General features: G+C 41.6%; 1 protein-coding gene across 2 annotated transcripts in view; it reads right to left on the bottom strand.

Moving 5' to 3' along the window:
* Positions 1-2,081: 2,081 nt before the first annotated feature.
* Positions 2,082-20,012, bottom strand: part of VOPP1 (VOPP1 WW domain binding protein) — a 61,494-nt gene continuing 43,563 nt past the window's right edge. For both annotated transcript variants that reach the window (XM_086845358.1, XM_086845368.1), the window contains exons 3-5: positions 6,952-7,029; positions 4,786-4,922; positions 2,082-2,539 (exon numbers count right to left, since the gene is read on the bottom strand). In XM_086845358.1, the coding sequence (XP_086701484.1) occupies positions 2,358-2,539; positions 4,786-4,922; positions 6,952-7,029 (397 nt within the window). In that variant the 3' untranslated portion in view covers positions 2,082-2,357. The remainder of the gene's footprint in view (positions 2,540-4,785; positions 4,923-6,951; positions 7,030-20,012) is intronic.

The following is a 20,012-nucleotide window of genomic DNA, read 5'->3' as shown; positions in this document are numbered from 1 at the left end:
TGGCAGCTCCTAGGGCATCGCCACTGCCAAGTAAATCCTGCTGGAATTGGAAACTAGAGGAAAGGCGTGTAAACAATTTGCAATTAAAGCATATGGATGCCCACACAGGTGTTGTGTTTTCAAGGAAAGACCGAGCAAGTTTGCTAGCAGAGAATTCCCTGTGTTGTATGAGGTAGTGTCATCCATCAACACTAGGAAATAAACGAGCCAGACTTCAGGAAAAGTTCACCTGAAGTTGAATTTCTCTGAACAAAGGCTTCTATTCAATGTGTCCAGGACAATGCCAGTTGTCATAGATACATTTCATAATATAAAAGGACTTAACAACATCTATCTATTAACATGAGGTCTGTTGCCATTACTATTTACAGAAAAAGGTTGGATTTGCTTTTAAAAAATTACGTTCTGTAAACACAACCATACTCAGTGACATATACACCTTTTACACTTCAAGTGCAAGCTAATTTAGAAAATATATACAGTTGTGATGTGCAGATGGATGTCATGTTCATCTATAAAATGTTCATTTTTGTTATCTGAAGTGTCCCTCAAGCCTAAGACTACACACACAGAAGGACTTTGCTTTGTTCCTTATTATGATGCACAGTAAGGGAAAGCCTTGGTTACAATTTCACCCAAGTCAGGTATGCAGGAATGAACTTCTCCAGTGCTAGGTCTTCTCCAGATGGCTACTGACTCCATCAGCAGAAACAGTGGCCCTTACAAGTTTTTCTGTGAGACACTCATATTCACAGCAAAAGGGATGTTTTGCAAATCCAGCTTGCTACCTAGAAACGAGTTCTCAGAAGCCAGTAGCACAGAACAACAGCACAATAAATCTTTGGCTCCCTGTGCAACTTCAGGTTATTCCAAACCACCTCAGTGTGACCTCTGTACCCTAACTGGCATCACACAGGAGCATTCACCTGGTACCTAAAAAACCACATGGGACTCCAAACCCTCAGCTGTTATTTTTACAGGTCCTTCAGCAGCAGGAGGCAATGGCATCTTCTTGTCACTGTTCAGTGGTATGACTGAATATGCACAAAGGGAGAAGGTCTCATTAGTACAAACTCATGTTTCAGAGCAACTTCAGTTTTTTGCTCGACATGGATGGGTGTGAGAGCCCTAAACAGGCAAAGGTTTATGTGAATATGTTTGTTTGTGGTCACACAGAGGGTTGGTCATGAGTACTCACAACAAAATGCATGAGATATTGAAATAAGAGATACTGAAAGCCAAACCATCTGTGCATCAGGTCAAAAAATGCTATTAAGAACCTGTCCAAAAAGATTATCTTTCTGACCTAGAGAGGAGAGCAGATTTACAGATCTGTCACCTAAGATGACAGCCTTACTTGGTACTCTTTGTGGCAGCAGTAAGATTGTAATGAAAAATAATATTTCTCAGGGACTAAACTCCCATCAAGGTGAAAGGGAGTAAACTTGTATCTATGCTCCCATCCCTTCTTACTGCAAGTATTTTCCAATTTAGGGAAAAAACCTTAGTATTTCAGTTTTTCCAAGTGTGTCAAGAGGCACAAGTAGCTCTGAGGTTGTAACACCCTCCTCTTGTGCCAACATCCAGGTCATTGTCTGTTTCATACAATCTCAGTGCTGGTAAAACAAGAAGAGCCAAGATACTGATCACAGAGGCAAAGCCCAGGGGATGGACAGGAAACTCAAGTCCCAGTCCTTAATTTTGGATGCATCATTTAAAGTAATAAGTCCCTCTTTCCTAGGGCACTTGGCAGAGCCCCTGCCATGAGTCAACCAATGCTGGTACACTGGTCACAGTGACTTTTGTCAGAGCATCTTTCTCTTATACATCAGGATTAAATTTTAAAAGAAATTAATAAAAGCAAAAGACGGTAGTGACAATTTTTGGTAAAATCATTGCCCTGCTGCTTCTCCCTTTATTCTCTTTCTCTGTCATCTCCCTTAGCTGAGGGCATTTCTGCTGTGGGGTCTTAGGAGGCTGCACACCACTCTGGGGTTGCAAGAACTGCTATCAGTAACCTGCCACAACGCAAATAAAACCTTGATTGAAACGAACAATAAATAAAGAGAAAGACATACAGGTTTTAAATATAGGTTTCCATTAAAAGCATTACAAAGACAACTTCTCTCATTCTGAAGACAAAGAAAAAATCCACTTCTACTAAAAAAAAAAAAAGGAAAAAGAAAAAATTTAAAAATCACCCCTTTGCAAGTAAATTTAATGAGGAAAGGTGCAGGGAAGGGAAGGAGAGAGGACTTGGAGAACTAGCAAGTGTTCAAAAGGGCAGGTGCCCTCCATCTTGGTCATTTTGCAATTGCACCTTCTTCTCACACAGTCAGGTCAGAGAGGCAGAGTCCTCACGTGGAGGATTTCACCACCTGCTCATAGGGGGGAGGTGGTGTGTTGCAATAGGAAGGTGGGGGTGGGTAAACCGGGTTTCCTTGTGGGGAATTGGGCTGGACGTGGAAAGCCATAGCCATGGGATTCATCACAGGTCCACCTGGATCTGTGTAATACGGCACTCCAGGTTGTTGTGACCCTGAAAGAAAGAAAAAGACAGAAAAGGTATCAGCAACAGCAGAAGCATCAGGTTGTGCTCTCTCAGGGCCTGTGCTCTGTGTACTCAGACAAGGTTTTTCAAAGCATTCCTCAGAGCAAAGACAAGAGTATTTTTCTCCCTTCCAGAAAATAAACAGGCTGGCAGGACTGCATTCACCTCTTCAGATGCTACCAGAAAGTTTCAGTTTTGCATCCAAAGGAAATCACTTAGTGAAACAAAGGGCACCACTGCCCCGAGCAACTACTGTTTGAAAGGGAAAACAGTAAGCCCTGTCCAGTTGCTCTGACAGGAAAGGTTTTCTGTCTGCAGAGAAGAGAGGTGTAGGATCCCAGATGGACAAAGGAGTCTGTACTGTGGCCCTGACTCAGACGTCAAGTCTTACAAAAGGACATCAGAGATTATTTTGTGGTGTCCTGGATCTGCTGATAAACCAGAGTGAAGCTCAGATGGATAATTTCCCTCCTATGCACGATACAGTTTAGAGGTGAACCTGCATGAAGCAAAGACCCAAGCTGTAATCATTTACTGCTGGCTAACACAATGGGACAAGATTGCTTTGCATAGATTCAATTTAGGAAATGACATCGGAGCCTGCAGGGACAAGGAAAGGAAATGTATGGCCAAACACAAAATTCCTTGGCTTTGACACAAGGAGTAGCAGAGATTGCTGTCATAAGAACAAAGCTGGTGTGTAACCCTCCTCAGATATCACAGTGGGTGGTGGAAGATGACTTAATGCAACTGAAGTCACAAACTATCTCAAGATGTTAGTTTTTTTCTCTTTCTCTCTGTTTAAATAAAGACGGACTGGGAAAAAAGTCATGACTGAGCAAAAGGTTTTCTTCTTTTGGTGCCACTCTGCATTTCCAATGATGACACAATTTCTAAGGGATCTTCCACTTCCATTCTCCCAGTCAGGCTCCCAGAAAAGCACTCCTAGCAGATGCTGCTGGAATGGCAAAACATGCTGCTGCTATCTCTGCAGGGAAGGAGGGAGACAGGCAATGAGCCACATCTTGAGGGCTCCACCTCAATAGTGAATTGGCTACTGGTACCAAACCTAGAAGAGTAACTAATGGAAAATATGAACTTGCTTGACTACTAATTCTCATTGCTTTCACTGTTAAGTATTTCTAGAATAGCAGAAAAACTAAAACTAAAAAATAAAATAAATGGTGGGGTTAGCTTAGAGCCCAGAGCTTAAATTTTAAGTAACAGTGGTAACAGTCTGGAAGTAAGTGCCATAATCAGGTCATCAAAGAGCTTGTGCTTATTTTCTATTTCCCCACAATTTATGTTCCATGAAGCACCATGAACGAGTAAAACTGTGCTCTGTATTTAAATCTGGTGTTTATCAGTACAGCCAAAGACATTCCCTGTTCACATAAACTCAAAGCTATTTTCAGGTTTAAAAAATATTAGTCTAGTTGGATTGGCTCCCCCTCAGCTGCAAAATACTCTCTGTTCAGTCAAGGAGGAAAACAGATGCAGAATGGGAGCCCTAAAAAAAACCCTAGGATTTAAACAAGGGAGGTGAGTAAAGTGTCAGTTTGTATCTATAACATCTTTTTAACCATTTAGGCCTAGGAGAGTTCCCATCTGGAACTAGCTACCAGAGGGGAAGAAATACAAACTTAGAAAGCAATTTTGCCAGAGGAGCCCTCACTAGGTAGGTCCTCCTGATGCTCACAGCTATTACTCACCAGAGAGAAAGAAATCAGATTAACAAGGACAAAAAAACCACTTTGCCACAGAAAGACTGCAGCATGGAACATTGAAGGCAAATCAAAAATACTTGCAGGATGGCCAGGTTGTGGAAGAAAATGCTAGGCTTTCCTTCACCTCTGCCATGTTATCAATTGTACTTAAAACTCTTTCTTCCTGTGACTGTTGAATTTGGACACCTATCATTTTGTCTGCACTGCAAAGGGAGAGCTCGCTAACCTCCTTCCAGCATGGACACAGACCTGTAAAGGTGTTAGGAACCAAAACAGAACTGAAAATTCTATCATCCCATGTGTTTCAAAACCACTTTCTGTACACTGCAGCTGAACTATGCTGTTGGAAAGGCTGAAGACATCACTTACTGCAGGAGGTGTAGTGCAATCTCTTGTACAAATCACACAGTTTCCAAAAACCAATGAAACAAAAGCTCAAAACCCACACTTTTTTAGTGCCTTGGCCAAAGTAAGAAACCAGTGAAACTTGCATGAGCAGTCTCTGACCTGATGCAGTGTTGACTGGCTGTCGGGTGTAAGACACGTTAAAAGTAGGTTCTTCTACTAATGGAGGAGGGTACATCCGCCTTCGGATAAAAAAACCAGCTCCACAACAGAACAAAACCCCCATCATCAAAAGGAACCTAGGCAAAAAGAAGAGGGAGGTCAAAACCTGCACATTCAGGCAGCACTTAAATCTAGACTGTTCACTGAGAATACATCAGCCTACAACTTTTAGCAGGGTTTCTTAAATAGGTTGCCTCTTGAGAGAAGGTCTGCCATTTGGGATAGCACTCGTGAAGCACTTAGGGATATATTAGGGACATCTTCAGTGATTAATACTATACTCAATGTTCTCTGGCATGTAACCCAGAGGTAGAGCACACTTGAACTTTTGAAAAGTTCAGGTTCACACCTGACCTTGGCCACTCTTTCTTTAGCACCCCACTGGGATGCTAAACTGAAATTCCAGGCCACAATTTCAAACTGCACATCTTGGATGCAAGCCCCAGGCTTACAGCATCTAGGCTGCTCAGTATGTTTGTGGAGTACAGAGAGGAATACTATTCTTGGCATTAGAAGAAGAATCTTAGATATTCTCAGATTAACTCAACATTTTAATTTTATCTCCCATGGGAAATATGGTAGCTGGCATTTAAGCTCAAGCTGGAAGACTGAAGCATTCACTACTGATGGTGACAAACCTTGCATTGTGCTTCCTACATGGGATATTACATTCTCCATAAAAAAGACATAATTTACCTACCATTCACCTCTCTCAGCATCTTTTCCAACCTAACTAAACTGTCCTCATTATCTCCTTGCCCTGGTGCAGTGGAAACAGGAACATGCAGCAAGGGCACATCAGATTCTGTTCTTCGGACAGCACCTTTCACTGTGTTTCCTTCATCAGTCATCAGACACTCCAGTGACTCATGCAGGCTCTTGTAAATAGGAATGGTTCTTCTGCCTGTAATTGCTGTCTTGTTTCATGGCCTCTTACTGGAAGATAATGACAACTGTGCTTTTTTGGAAGGCAAGGAAGCTGGCCAGAGGCAAGCATACACACCATGCTTATCTCCTCTGGAGAATTCCCGGGTGGCTCAGAGGAAGAGTGAGGCACAGCATGGCAGCAAGAGTTATTTCATGCAAAGGCTTAAACTCTGTTCTTGTTTCTACATCAGAAATGAGAGCAGAAGGGGGTTCCTTTTCCCTGAACCAATATTAATACATTCCCCTTTGGCAGTGTTCCTGCAAAGGATTTTTTTCTGAACAGAAAAACAGAGATTTACTACGTCACCCCAGGGATTGAGATAGAGAGCTCTTCACTTATATCAGTAAGGATTGTACACTGAAATCCCACAGTCAGCTTTGGGAAATCTCTGTATTATAGTATGTATCAGGCTTCTGTTTTTCACTGTTTATTTGTTTCAGTTTTGAAGGCTTTTTTTAAAATCAGTTTTCAAATTCCACATTAAAATGCCTGAAATCAGGTTTTCTAGGAGGGTCTTTGCTTTCTCTTGACTGTAATGACTGTTTTATACAGGTGCTTTCTTAAATTCCACACCAAAAGGAATTCACCTTATTTTTTCATTATGCATAAAACAGTGATTAGTTTAAGCTTTATCCAGATTACTGAGCTGCTGGTTTCACAAGCTCAATCTTTCTGCCTTCTTTTCCTTTGCTGTCATCTCCAGTGAAATCCTCATAGTCATAAATGTACTTCTCTTGTTTTTTAATTGAAGCCTCAATTCAGCTGGCAGCAAGAATATATTAAACCCTGCCTAAAAGGCACAATCCTGCTTTTACGATCCACTTTTAAAACTGAGTGCCAAAAAAACAGGAAGAATGTTGTTGCTTGGTAATAGCTGGGACAGACATAAGGAATTCAACAATTCTGGATAAAAGTGGAACCGCTGCTTGTACAAAGCAGCAGGATGCAGAAGCAGGAAGGGTCAGCCTGACACAATTAACCTCCTTCTTCAGTGTTTTCTTACTGCATCAGGAGAATTTTAACAAAAAAACAAAATTCATGCATTTCCATGTACACATATACCTTCCTACATTCTTGCACCTGCTGTACTTTAAAACACTGAGGCTGGCAATATCCTAATTTAAGTCCAACTAACAGGATGAGGACAAACACAGAATTCCCAAATGACCTGGACCTACCAAAAATACCACAGTCGCTGGATAGAGAGAGCTCTTACACAGCATCTTGAGCCACAGCAATCCTCATAGGAGCGACATCTGTGGAGAAATAAAGAGACAGGGGTGTTAGAGGAGTGGTTGTCACTCAGATTATAATGGCATCCCCAACCCTGACACCATCCACACCCCCAACCAAAGCATTATTTTGAGAACAGACTACCCTTGGCTGGATAAAGCTGTCAGTCATATACATGGCACAGCTCTATCCCCATTCAGGAACTTCTTCTTTGTTATTGAAACTATCTTCCTACATACTTGACCTCAAACCACCTCAAAAAGACCAAATATGGCGTTCAGTTCTCCATAAAAAAGGACAGGTTATAAAGAAAAGCTGCCTCACTGTGTTTTCTTTCACAGTAAATGAACACTGCAGACCCCCAACAGATGTTTGGAGTTTTATTCACTGGAACAGACAATGACTGCTGGAACAAAACTGCCAGATCACCCTTTCTTTGAAATCAGCAGCTTCCAAGCAGAGAAACCACTGAGTGCAGAGAAAATTCCAATCGTACCTTTACTTGCAAATTTCATGACCTTTTCTTCTTCTCAGAAGTTGCACTGGACTGCAACTGCCAACAACTTCCATTATTAAAGCAGGCTTTCCTCTAGAACACCCCATTATTAAAGCAGGCTTTCCTCTAGAAATCCCCCACACTTCAAATTAATATTTTGTACGCACATTTTCGAAAGTATTACAGCACCAATGATTGTGAGCATGAGGTACCACTTCACAAAAAGCAAGCACATACATTAAAGGCAACCTCTGAACAATTCCTATGGTAAGTCCACACCAAAGAAACCTACTAAGTAGAGAAAAGGACCAAGTTTACACAGAATCCATGGTATGTTACAGACTTGGCTGAAAATAAGCAGATTAGCATATCCACATACAAAAAGAAAAAGGAAGTGACTGCAACTGGATTGATCTTTTTAAGGGTGTTCACATCTGTGTGCAGAATGCACATATTTATTTAAGTATCTGATCTTGGACAGTTTGCTCAGTTGCATGACTGTACTCCCATATTTGTATGCAAACTAAAACCATGTCAATTGAATAATTGTACAGACAATTACACATTTACATGCTCAATTAACAAGACTTCACCCAGGAAATACATTGTCACATTGGCTTCAGCCTCTAACTAGGGCCAGAGGAGGATGATCTATGGATACATAATCACTTGTTTTGCAAGTGAGAACAGTTACATGCTCTTGTGATGACAAGTAGGATTTATTCAGGCAAGCTGGAGGATCTGACATGATCATCATTACAAGGTTCATTAACAGATTCGGGCACCCAGTTTGAGACTCAGATCAGGGAAGTTGTTCATGCCAAAACAGAAAACACCCACTTTTCTGTCACTGAACCTGAAAGTGACCCATCTGCAATTTTTCTTCTTTAAAGATTCCCAAGACCCTGACAACTACTCATATTCTAAGCTACCAAACCTCACATAGCTACCAACAAGACTTAGCAAGTCAGCATTAACTTCAGTCCCCTTGGGACCAAGAAATTAGGTATTCCTCCTCCATGTTTCCACAGTGGTTCAACCCTACAGGAGCTTTCAAGACATGCTGAAATCAAGGACAGATTCAAGCTCCTTAAAAAATGGGCTGGAAGCTGCTGCCTTCTGTTACACCAGTGCTCGTGGTACCCCTTTGCTCTTCAACGAGCTTTGGTTGGAGCACTTCATCCATGGTGATGGGTACTTGCTCTCTTGGCTGATGCTGCACAGAAAGGATTTTGCTGGGCCAGAAGAGCAGGGAAGAAACAGAGACCATAAATCTAGAAGCCCTTCTTGAATCCATTAGGACAGAAATAAAAAGAAGGTTTTTAGGAATGTGAACAATCTTTATCTCTGCCTCCACACACTGACTCTGTCAGTCCAGATGTCAGTCCACCTACATCTGACCACACACAGGATGGGGAGTGGAGGCACCATTTCCCAGAGCCCCAAGAGCTTCACCTGAAATAAAACTTAAACAGAGACATCACAGAGACTGCACACACACCTCCCCCATGCCCACCCTTGCCTTGCTTATTTTGCACCTGTTTTCTCCAGAGCCAGAAAAGATGTGAAATTGCTATTTTAAAATATATATTTATGGTCATTTAAGCCACCAAAATTAAAGGAGCATCTGTAGAGGAATATAGTACCTCAATCTATTTTTTATCTTTAAGTTATCCAGGTTACGAGTCAGCACCATTTTTGAAGTCTCAATGGCTTAGCTTTTATTCCTGCAAAAGAAGGCTAAAGCACCAGCTGGAAGGCAGCAAGGCTACACTGCTGAATATTTATGAAGCTCCTGAGACCACTGACTGACAAACAAACAGGCCATCAAAGAGAAGTGTCAGGTGACTGAACTTTCAAATGGCTGAAAACAATGATGGAGGAGTCTCTGGTGGCTCCAATTCCTGGCAGTCCTTAGGCTTTCTGAGCCAGCTCATACCAGGCTGAGCGCTGCATTTGCTGGTGGATCTGTGAAAGTAAACCAGTACCTCAACCCTCACAACCCTTTGAGACATAACACTGGTAACTTTGTCACTTTTTACTCATAAAACCAAACAGGTGCTTTATTCTGTGTGCCTGTGAGAATGGACAAATGCACCCATACACAGGAGCCTGGAATCAAAGCTGGAATCAAGGATGATGCCAACCTGCTGTTTGTACTCCCCACCACTTGATAGCAGCACCAGAAAGGACTGCAAGAGTGAGCATTCCATTTGCTGATACTGCCATCAGGCTACAGCAAAAGCTCTGCTGATCTCTTGTTCTTGATTCAATGTACCACGGAAAAACAAGAAAACTCCTGACAATATTGATCCAAATTACATGATAATTAACTTACTTACAAATGCTGTATTTATTAGTTGGCAAATGTCAGCAACAAAATCAGCTTATTAAAGGACTAACATGCAAGCTTAAGTATAATAAGTCTTTGATGTGCTATCTCTCACTGCCTGACGGCAAATCACAGCAGAATTAAGACCCTGGTTCATTAAAAAAACCCCACAATTAAGTACATGCACATATATTTATTGAATTGCTATGCATTTTCTTTAAATTGAACTCATGCTTCGGCTTTGCTTTACAAGGCCCAATGCCAGCTGAAGCAGAATGAGCCTTACTATCAATCAGAGCTGGATTGAACCCATCTCCAGAAGACTTTCCTAAAGTCAATTTCCCTCTTTCACAGATAAGTGGTGATCCCAAGAACTGCATTTCCCTAGGGCAATGTTCTTTTAATTGATCAAAAGTTAACCTATGACACAGAACAAGACATAATTAGTTGCTTTGCTAATTTGCAACTTCACCAAGAATTCAGTCTCTCTTTCAAAACTGTCTGCAATGGGATTTATGATTTAGAAGGTACAACTCTTCATTCATAATTCAGTGGAATGAAAGGACTGTATTTGCATGTCCTATGTCTTGAACTGCTGGCACACCAAGAAACTGCTGTATCACAGATCAAAGTTACACAGTGTGTCAGGTCACAGGGACAAGGTTCACATTTAAATCATGGCACTGAACTTCCTTTATGGACAAGCAAAGCATAGAGTTTCACATAAAGGTATATGACCCAAACCTTACAATCCAGCTTTTTACTTGCCTGAGGTTCTGTGGATAACAGCTGCTTAATGAAATGGTCCAACAGCTCTTCTCCAAATATACCTGCATCTACACAGTTGAACAAATTCCTTCCTAGTAGAGCTGCTGCAGCCAAGGGCTGCATTCCCTACCACCACCACATCTTTGAAATGGAAGCTGTAAGCACTCTTAGGGTTTTGCTCTAGATGTTTTGCATCATAGAGGCCAAAATCTGATTTAACATTTAAAATGTTTGATTAGTAATTTTGGAAGAGTGAAACAAAACATAAATTGTTAATCCACATGTAGTGGCAGAAACCCTACTGTATACACAGAGACAGAGGATGAGCAGGTGAAATAAAACCACAACCCCACATCAACAACCAGATGCATCATCTCTAACTTCATCTTGTTCTGAAGACAAGCCTGACATGAACTCCAAAAAAACGTTGCATACCAGTCATAAATTAAATGAATGCTGCACATATCTGTAAATTCTATGATACCAACTGGGATTCACTGAACACAAGAAGCACTGGCAGTTTTGGAGTGGGGGGCAAGAAAACTAAAGGAAATTAGGGGACTGTGTAAATGAAAATACAGCAGTAGACCAAAGCTAAGAGCACAAAGGAAACATTTTGGGGGGTTGGTAGTAGCATTAGATGGAGCTAAGAAAGTGCCAGATGTGGCCCTGATATTGGGAGAGGCAAAAGACCAGTAGTCCTCATGAGAACTATAAGGGGTGAACTGCTGAGGCTGGGTCATCTCCAGGCAGATTCAACGCTGAGCCCTCAAAGTCAGAAGGTTCAGGTCTGCTCCCATGGAACAGATGACAGCAGACAGCTTGAGTGTGCATATGCATTTACTCGTTCCAGGACAAAAAAAGTTTAAAAAATAATCTAATCTTCTTGCAACTCAGCTGCCAGGATGCAATGATGCTGAACAGAGAAAAAACAAATAAGCCTTGAAACAAAAAGAAAAAGAAGGCAATCACCACAAAGTGACTAGCAGAAACAATTCTGACGAAGCTCCGAGTCATAGCTGTGCTGTCAATGAGGAGTGATGTCACTGAGGTACATTGCCACAAGACTTAGACCTGACAGATGAAAAACAGGGAAGATCTACTGAAGGTGTACTATGTAATTGAGAAAGAGTTATTTTTCTACCAAGTTTACTTAAACTTTTATTCATTTCAGACATTCTGTAAGTGCATTTCCATCCCTCCATAAAAAGCAGTCTTCAAAGCAAACCCACTGCCTGTACTGCTGTCTAAGGAAAGACACAGACTATTGGCTGCAGATGTAGGGAAGATCACCACACAGTGGAGGGATTATCCCAAGGAATCTGTTTTGCTACAGGTGTCCACAGAATGTGGAAATCAAAACAGAGTCCAACCCTGCACTCAGGACTCCCACCTAAGTAACTGTTTTTGAGTCCCAAAGTGGTTTAATCTCTCTCCAGAAAGATGCTGCAACACAAAGACTACAACCCTCCACTGGAATTCACTCAAGTGCTCGAGGAGCAGTAAGACAGGCAAGGTCTTTGGCTGGTGGAGCAGAGTTGTAGGGAACATCTGCATTCTGGCCTCGGCCTTAGGGTGGTTTGTGTCTCCTTGGCCTAATTTTCAGCAGACATGATTCCACCAATCACCTGAAGTTACAGGTTCACAGCACCCAAAACCATTTATCTTAATATAAACAGCAAAAATGATCTCAGCATATGCAATAACAGTGCCTTGTAAAATACAGGTCTGATAAGCATGAATAGAGGAGGTTATTATAATAAATACAGCTGCTTCATAGATGAATGGAGCTGTGGCCTCAGTGCACATCTGTACTTGAGAGTAAAATCACTGCCACTGGTACCAAGAAGAGCACTAGAGACATAGTTATCCAGGTACTTGGTAAATCACACAGCCTTTAACTACATAAGAAAATGTAAAACCAAAAAAAAGGAAAACAGCTGTCACATACCTTTTTTCTACAGAGCAGAAACAACTGAGACAGAAACAATATTTGGTCAGATTAGAGTCCTGTCTGCTTTGACACAACTAAAATGTCCTACAAGACAAGACACTTGGCTCCTGCCCTTCACAGAGATATGAAAAAGAAGACCAGGCAACAACTGAAAAAGGGCTTATTTCTCAATTGGTCTTTAGGTGAAGAGCCTATAAACACCATCTCTGTGCAAGAACTCAGCAGAATACAGCAAATCCTCACCCATTTCTGATGGGATAAGGAGTATTTGCTCAGGTGTTCCTATCAAACAAATCATTCTTACAATCTTCTGCTACCCAAAGGTTTACCATAATCCCAGCCCCTCTCTTCCCAGATCCCAAGAAGAAAGCCACCCGACAGAGGAAGGTAGGTGTCTTTGCTGTCTGTAAAGTACCACTACATGGCTTTCTGGACAGTACATATCCATCCAGAAATTTTCACTGCTCCCTTTGTGGCAGAACCTAGCAGGAATTGCAGTGGCTTGGGCTTTGGAAGTATACAGAGCGCCTTAAACAGCCATTTTTCAACACAGGCTGCAGCCTTTTCTTTCACAGAAAAAAGTGGAGAAACAGCATTGCCTAAGACTCTGACAAAAGTAAGCTATAGATAATGTGCATGACAAGTTTGAATTTTCTGGAGGTGGAATTGTAAATTTCTCGTATCAACAGGAACAAGGACTTCTAGTTAATCATCAGGCCCCTTATTAAACAGATGATTAGCTCTTTGTAGCTCAAGCTGCTCCCAGTGGGCGGGCAGTCCTACTGCATCTCATCCCTGCTTTGGGAAAGCATAAGCAGTCTGCTGGCAGGGGGCGATGGGTATCCAGGAATTTGCTGTCTGCCTCAATTTAAGACACTAACACATAGTAAACCTTTTTTTTTTCTGCACCAAGCCACTGCATGATCAAATGCAGAGAAGGACTGGGTAGGAATGGACAACTGTTAAGTGCCATCAAGTCTTTCAAAACTTCAATTCAGGGCCTCCCTACTTAGAAAGGGTTAGAACTTCAAGATTACTCAGGTGTCAGACGCACTTTGACACTGTCCACTGAGGCTCAAAGCAGGTGCAACCCTTCCTGTCCCACTGAGAGGAAGCCAGAAGAAACTGTATCTCAGCCTCTCATAAGGGTTCTTGCCTGGGACATGGAAGAATTAAGACCTGATGGGTATTTCAAATCAAATACCCTCCACAGGAATAAGTGAGGCTAACGCATGGTAAGTCATAACTGTGGTTATCACATCCTCTAGAAGTGAGGAGGGGATGGGACTGGGTTCTCTGCTCCACCTCAGCCAGTGGAGGGTCTGGCCTCAGAGGAGTGCCCCACAAGAAGACAGAGGATGCCCCCTTTTTCTCTTTTCTCAGAATTAGCTGCCTACCTGGTCAGCCTCCAGCTCCAAAATCATCCAGAGCTTTAAATCTGAAATTAGGTCTGTCATCTGTGTGATGGCCTGTCAATGTTGAGATATTAAACCTCTCTCCACGACCTACTCCTAGCAAGTTGAGCTGGGTGTTAATTTGGCAGCCTAATTCACTCCAGACTGCTTTAGGTGAGTGATCCCTTGAAGGAAATTCCAGTTTGTGGCAAGGCACTTACCTGCTGGGTAACTCTAGTCTCTTATTTGGAGCAAGGAGTTAGCCACCTCAAAGGCACTGACTGTTGTAGCTAGTTGTGACATTTTGCATTGTTACTGTTTAAGGCCACACAGGACTGAGCAATGGTGGTGGGTTTCTGCTGCCTTTTATACAGATGGTCTGATAATTACTGCTGTCTTCCTTCACGACACAAACCATGCACTTATGTTCTTGCATTGAACTACATCTGCAAACAGGCCCTTCCTGTGGCTGCTGACTGCCAAAGTGGTGGCCCTGGAGCAAATCCAGGCCTCTGTTTCTGTACAGTGCCAGCTATTCAAGGCGCCTGGAAGCATGCAAGACTATTACACTGCCTCCCCTCTCCCTCCTCCCTGCTGGCTTCAAATCAAATGGAATGATAAATCAGCAGCTATATTACTGCCCTAAGCACACACCTGCTGACACTTCATGCAGCTGTAATTGCAATGGAAAGCTAAGAGTACCATCAGGAACGCCAGCTTAATTAACAGCAGTAAACGTAAGAGGATGACAGAACAGGAGCACAGACAACAGCCACCATCATGCAACACACCAAGTGTCTGGTTTGGGGTGGTTTCCCAGCCTCTTGTACACACGTTGATGGAAGGAGTGCCCTCTAAGCTATCTGAGTAACAGCAAGAGAAAAACACTTCTTTAATGTTTTCATCTGGGACATTTTGCAGGCTCTTGATAATGCACAGAATTATTATGGACTAACCAGAATGAATGTAAGGACTCACATTCAAAACCCAGATGAATATGGCTGTGAGATAAGTACAACAAAACTTAGTCAGCAAAGTAAGAGAAGCATGTGGAAATGTGCAAAAAATTTATTTCAAAAGCCATGAAAAACCACAAACTTAATATATTGCTCATTCTTCTCTACAGTAAGAAAAATAAATCACTCTTCCCATACAGCCCAGGAACATGTTTTAAACATAAAGAGTATTAGCAAACATTCATTTTTTTGGTTTCCGTTGGTGTTCTTATGCTAATTCTAAATGAAAAATTAAACATATTTAATCAACACAAATGTGTACATGTGCAGTTGTCTGCTGTATGCAATAAACTGGTTTCTGTGGTGGAAACATATTAGCCTAAAAATACAGCACTTCCACCTGCTTTCAGCATTAATTCAGGCCCTGCTTTGGATAAGAATTAGAAGATACTGAGAGGCCTCTTTGTTCTGTTCTTCACATAATTACCAACAGCAATGGTTAACTCTTCCTTCCAGAGAAAATGTCCATGTTTCTTTCTGGAGGTCTTTCACCTAGTAGCACACCTTGGAGAAGTCAAGACCGGCTTAAGACAAGGAACTCCAGGCAGAACTCAGATGCAAAATGTCAGTATTTAGGAGGTGGTAGAAGAAGATACAGACTACCAAGGAGGCATCTAGAAATCATCACATATACAACTAGGTGTGATGTTAGAAAAGCAAAACCTCACCTACAACTAGTAGCTGGAAGGGACACAAAGTCCAGCAAGAAGAGCTTCTATCACTACTCTGGCAGTGGAAGCAATCTGTGGACAAATCAGAGAGCAGGAGATGTCATTTACCCCAGCTTCAGCATAGCTTTCCACACTGCCTCCCTCAATATTCTCATAACCAAGTGCAGACCTCACAGTCTAGACAGGCAGGCAGCTAAATGGGTTAAAAAAACCCAACAAACAGAAGCACAGTGGTGAGGCTCAGAGGGCAGGGGATAATGGGTCCCCCTCCCTATGGGTGAGTCCTTCACTGACCCAGTGACATCAGCCATGGGATATCTATTGCTGTGGACACATGCCTACCACTCATACACAAAAACATTCCTGTTGTTTTATTAAATATGCCATGAAGCCTGGCAAGGAGAGGATTAGAAACATTCATCTGGAATTTATCACATCATTAAAAGCCCCAGTATGATGGCAGCTACCCACTGAAGGACAAATAAACTGAAAAGGCTTATGGGACTGATCAATCATACCAGGAAATATACTTCACCCTGCAGTGAGGGGGACATTCACAATCATTCCAATCAAACCACTACTCATCAGCAAAACATAAGGCAGCCGTCCTGCTCCTATTCATGCCCAATTTAGAAGTGGAAAAACAACTGGAGTATCTTAAGTGCTGCTGGCATCTGCCTACAAGGGAAGGTGGTTTTGCAATCTAATGCATTCTCTATTGTTACTATTCACATTATTGCCAAGGAAGAAAAGTACCTTGACTGTTTCTTCTGCCAACCATCAGCACATCTAAGATAAGTCTGAGGTGGCTTACTCAAGTGAGCGTGGGATGAGGATCCCTTTAGAGCATCAGTCAAGTCTCTTGAGACAGCTTTAAATTCTGATTCACTTTCCATGCATCCACACAAGGAGGCGTATGATCTAATTCTTTAAGCAAAGTCAGGAACAACTTGGCTCCCTGCTTTTCCAGAGGATAGGAATTAGACTCCAATGATTAATTCCTTTCTCTGCTTTATATTTGCTTACTTATTTTTCTAGATCATATAAAAAATAATTGTGCTGAAGTAGGAGAAAACTACCTAAATGACAAAAGTGTCTGGTGACTCAGGAGACAAGGACATGGAGAAATGGTTGGATGAGTTAGGGAAATAAGAGCAGTCTTGGAAGTTGTCTGTGCTAATGACAGAAGACCAACATTTGTCTCTCAAATTCTTGGTAAGCTTTCCATGTTCACTTCTGGTCTGAAATAAGCTGTATCTTACACAGGAGAGGGAAAAGACTTTGGAAAATTATCAATTCCTCAGTCTAGCCTTAAGAAATAGAATTACATTTGGAAGAAACATCCTTGAATTAAACTAAAGCTGATGATGATATATGAAGGATAGAATAATTACGTCCACTGGAAAAAGTACTTTAAAAAAATACTAATACAAATAAATAATTGGACAGAAAGACGTATCATTAGTTCTGGATCAGTGATCTCCAACCTTTGCCCTAGATGTTAAGACAGAAAGCATAACAGACAAATTTCAAGAAAGTTTTGAAAAGTATCTCTGATTTTTCTTTTTAAAATTATTATACTGGAATGCAGACTGAATAAAATAATAATAAAAAAAAAAACTAAAAAAAAAACCTAAAAAAAACTTATGCTCCAAAAGAGGAGCTGTCAAGTTTTACCTGCCCAAATCTAGCTGACTTTCCAGAACACTTCTTTTGGCACATGGTTCTCTGGCTTAGCAGACACATTCTTATCTGTCTCTGGATGGCGAAGTAGAGCCTTTACAGGAAAGATTAACTCAGCTATCTTGCCTTTAAACATCCAATAAAAGCAAACCACCACTTTATAGGCCAGTCCACCAGATTTCTATTACTGTGGGTAATTTAAACAGAGGCAGTCACTTTCTTGGGGGATGTGCCTACCCAGAAGTGATAAGGCATGCAGATGGGCCAGTTCAGGGATACCTTGGTCCCAGCATGCCACACTGCATTTGTGAATAGACACAGCATTTGGCATTTCTGAGCTGACATGCCAACCTTTTCATTATAATACCAACTGTCTCCATGAGAGATGTGACATAGTGCCAGCATGGGACTGAAATCACAAGGAAATCATTAAAAAGGATTGCCTTGCTGCATTTCGTAAGTCTCCAAAGATAGTCTCAAGACCAAAGGAGAGACTACGTGTATTAACAGGGTAGAAAAAAGTTTGTTCAGAAAACCAGTGATAGAAACAAATGGAATCTATTGCAAACTCCTTTAAATATAAATCTAAATATATCTGCTTCGTATGGACTGTTGCTGCAGAAATTGTAGGATAAAATAAAACCCGTTTCACTACAGCACATCCCAGATCTAGATTTGTACAGAGGAGGCACTCTCAGGACAAAGTTATATATTATGCCTTTAGATGATTTAACATGTAACCATATGCCGATGGAGACGATGCTATTCATGCCTCCTCCCCCACAATATGCAGAGTACTCCCTTCCTCCCATTTCACCAGTGTTTGCCAAAAACTGTACCAAGCTGATTCAACACTGACTTGAATGTGCTAAAATGAACAACTTTCTGTGGGATTAGCAAATTGAATTAACTCAGTGAAGGGTCAAACAAGTGCTGAAGCAATGGGACTTCACCCTAAGACATTGAGATTGGAGTTGTGCCTCTCCTCCACCACACAGGTGTGAAAAGACAGCACAGGTAGGAAGGAGCTGGGGACCCTTGACAACAGAAACTGAAACTGCAGAACTAACAAAGTAGAACAGCCCAGGCACCGCAGACCTGTACGAGCTGTATTGCTTTGGTGCATCCCCCCCTTTAACCCTACTGAGCTCCTGTGCACTCAAATATCCTCTCCCCACTCCTTTCCCTATTCCTTCACTTGTCCCACATAGTATCTATCCTCTGACCTTTACCATCCCCAAATCCTTATCGCCTTTCCCTACTGTTTCTTCTTGCCTACTTACAATCACAACAAAAACATTTGCATTAATGTGACACTCATCACCACTGGCACAATCGCCGAGCACACACATCCTGCCCATTCCCCCTTCCTTCTTCCATTTACTTGCACTATTCAGGAGTGGCAACCACAACACTTTCATGCAATGACTTGGGTAACACCATGCTGCAGTAACTGCCACAGAACACATGATGACTAGTGACAGTCTTCTGATTGACCTGACACTGTCAATACACAACAGGATTTTTTTTGTAACTCTTGCTTTTGCAGGACTCTGTATGTTCACAAAGGGTCTGAACCAACCTCCAAGTAGCCATCCCTTTGTATTGCTTAGGGAGACAAACACTATCTGTGAAAGCATGTGGGCAGAAACGTAAGCAAAACACCAAGGTGATGAACAATAACATTGAATGTCAATGTACAGTGGGATTTTCATAATTTTATAACATCCCAGCTTCTTTCCCACATTGCAGAAAAGCAAAATAAAACGTAGGTGGAAGTCCTGTTGTTATTAGCATGCAAAGAAAATGAACTTATTTAAATTCCCCCATATGTTCTGGCCAACCATCTATGAGTAATTCTCAACATTTCAGTCACCTGAAAAAAAGACAGTGAGTTCTAGGCACAAACACTTCCTAAGTAGTTAATACCCAGGATCACAGACGATCAAATCATGGTGTTTCATTCTTTCTGTGGGCTTTGTTTCACAACTGGCTTCCTGGCTGCTTTTTGTCTCTAGCATTTCTCTCCTGCTTCTGGCAGATGAAGTGGAGGTGGAAGAGAAAAGGGAGGGAAGTTCTTGGGTAGCATAAGGATTACAGTAACTTCCAATCCTTCAGCAGGAAAGAGCTTGCTCAGGGAATAGATAGCCTAATGCTCTTCCACCTCACTTAATTTTCATGTTTTTAAAACTTACGTTTAGAGTTGTTTGCAATTATGAAGTTATACAACCCAGATACAAAGTTTACTACATTTATCTCCTTTCTGTCCCCAAATCCACATGGAATGTACCTCTCATCCACATACTTCCTCCACTTTGTCATTGCTGTGGGCAGTATGAAACAGAAAACTGCAATTAAAGAGATCCTCAGTCATACACCTACAGGTCATTGACATTTGGTTCATACCCAAGCCTGATATGAATGTAGATGCCACTCATCAAAAGGACAGTTAATGCCATGGGTAACAAATCATCTCAGCTCTCTAAATTAAACAACAGTATTAGCACAGGGACAAAGTTACTTTCAAAGCATTCTTGCTATTCTGTCTGATTACCTGTCCTTGCTCAAAACAAAGGGATAACTGTCTTCACATTGCTCTACTTATGTTTCCTTTCGGTGTTCTGAAATAAGAGCTGTTCAAATACTTGAGTTTTGTTTTCAGTTGGAAAGGTCATCTGGGGTGTGTGGCAAA

This window comes from Cyanistes caeruleus, chromosome 1, assembly GCF_971803275.1.
Source record: "Cyanistes caeruleus chromosome 1, bCyaCae1.hap1.1, whole genome shotgun sequence".
Classification (NCBI taxonomy): Eukaryota; Metazoa; Chordata; class Aves; order Passeriformes; family Paridae; genus Cyanistes; species Cyanistes caeruleus.
This window is presented reverse-complemented; position numbering and strand designations above follow the sequence as displayed.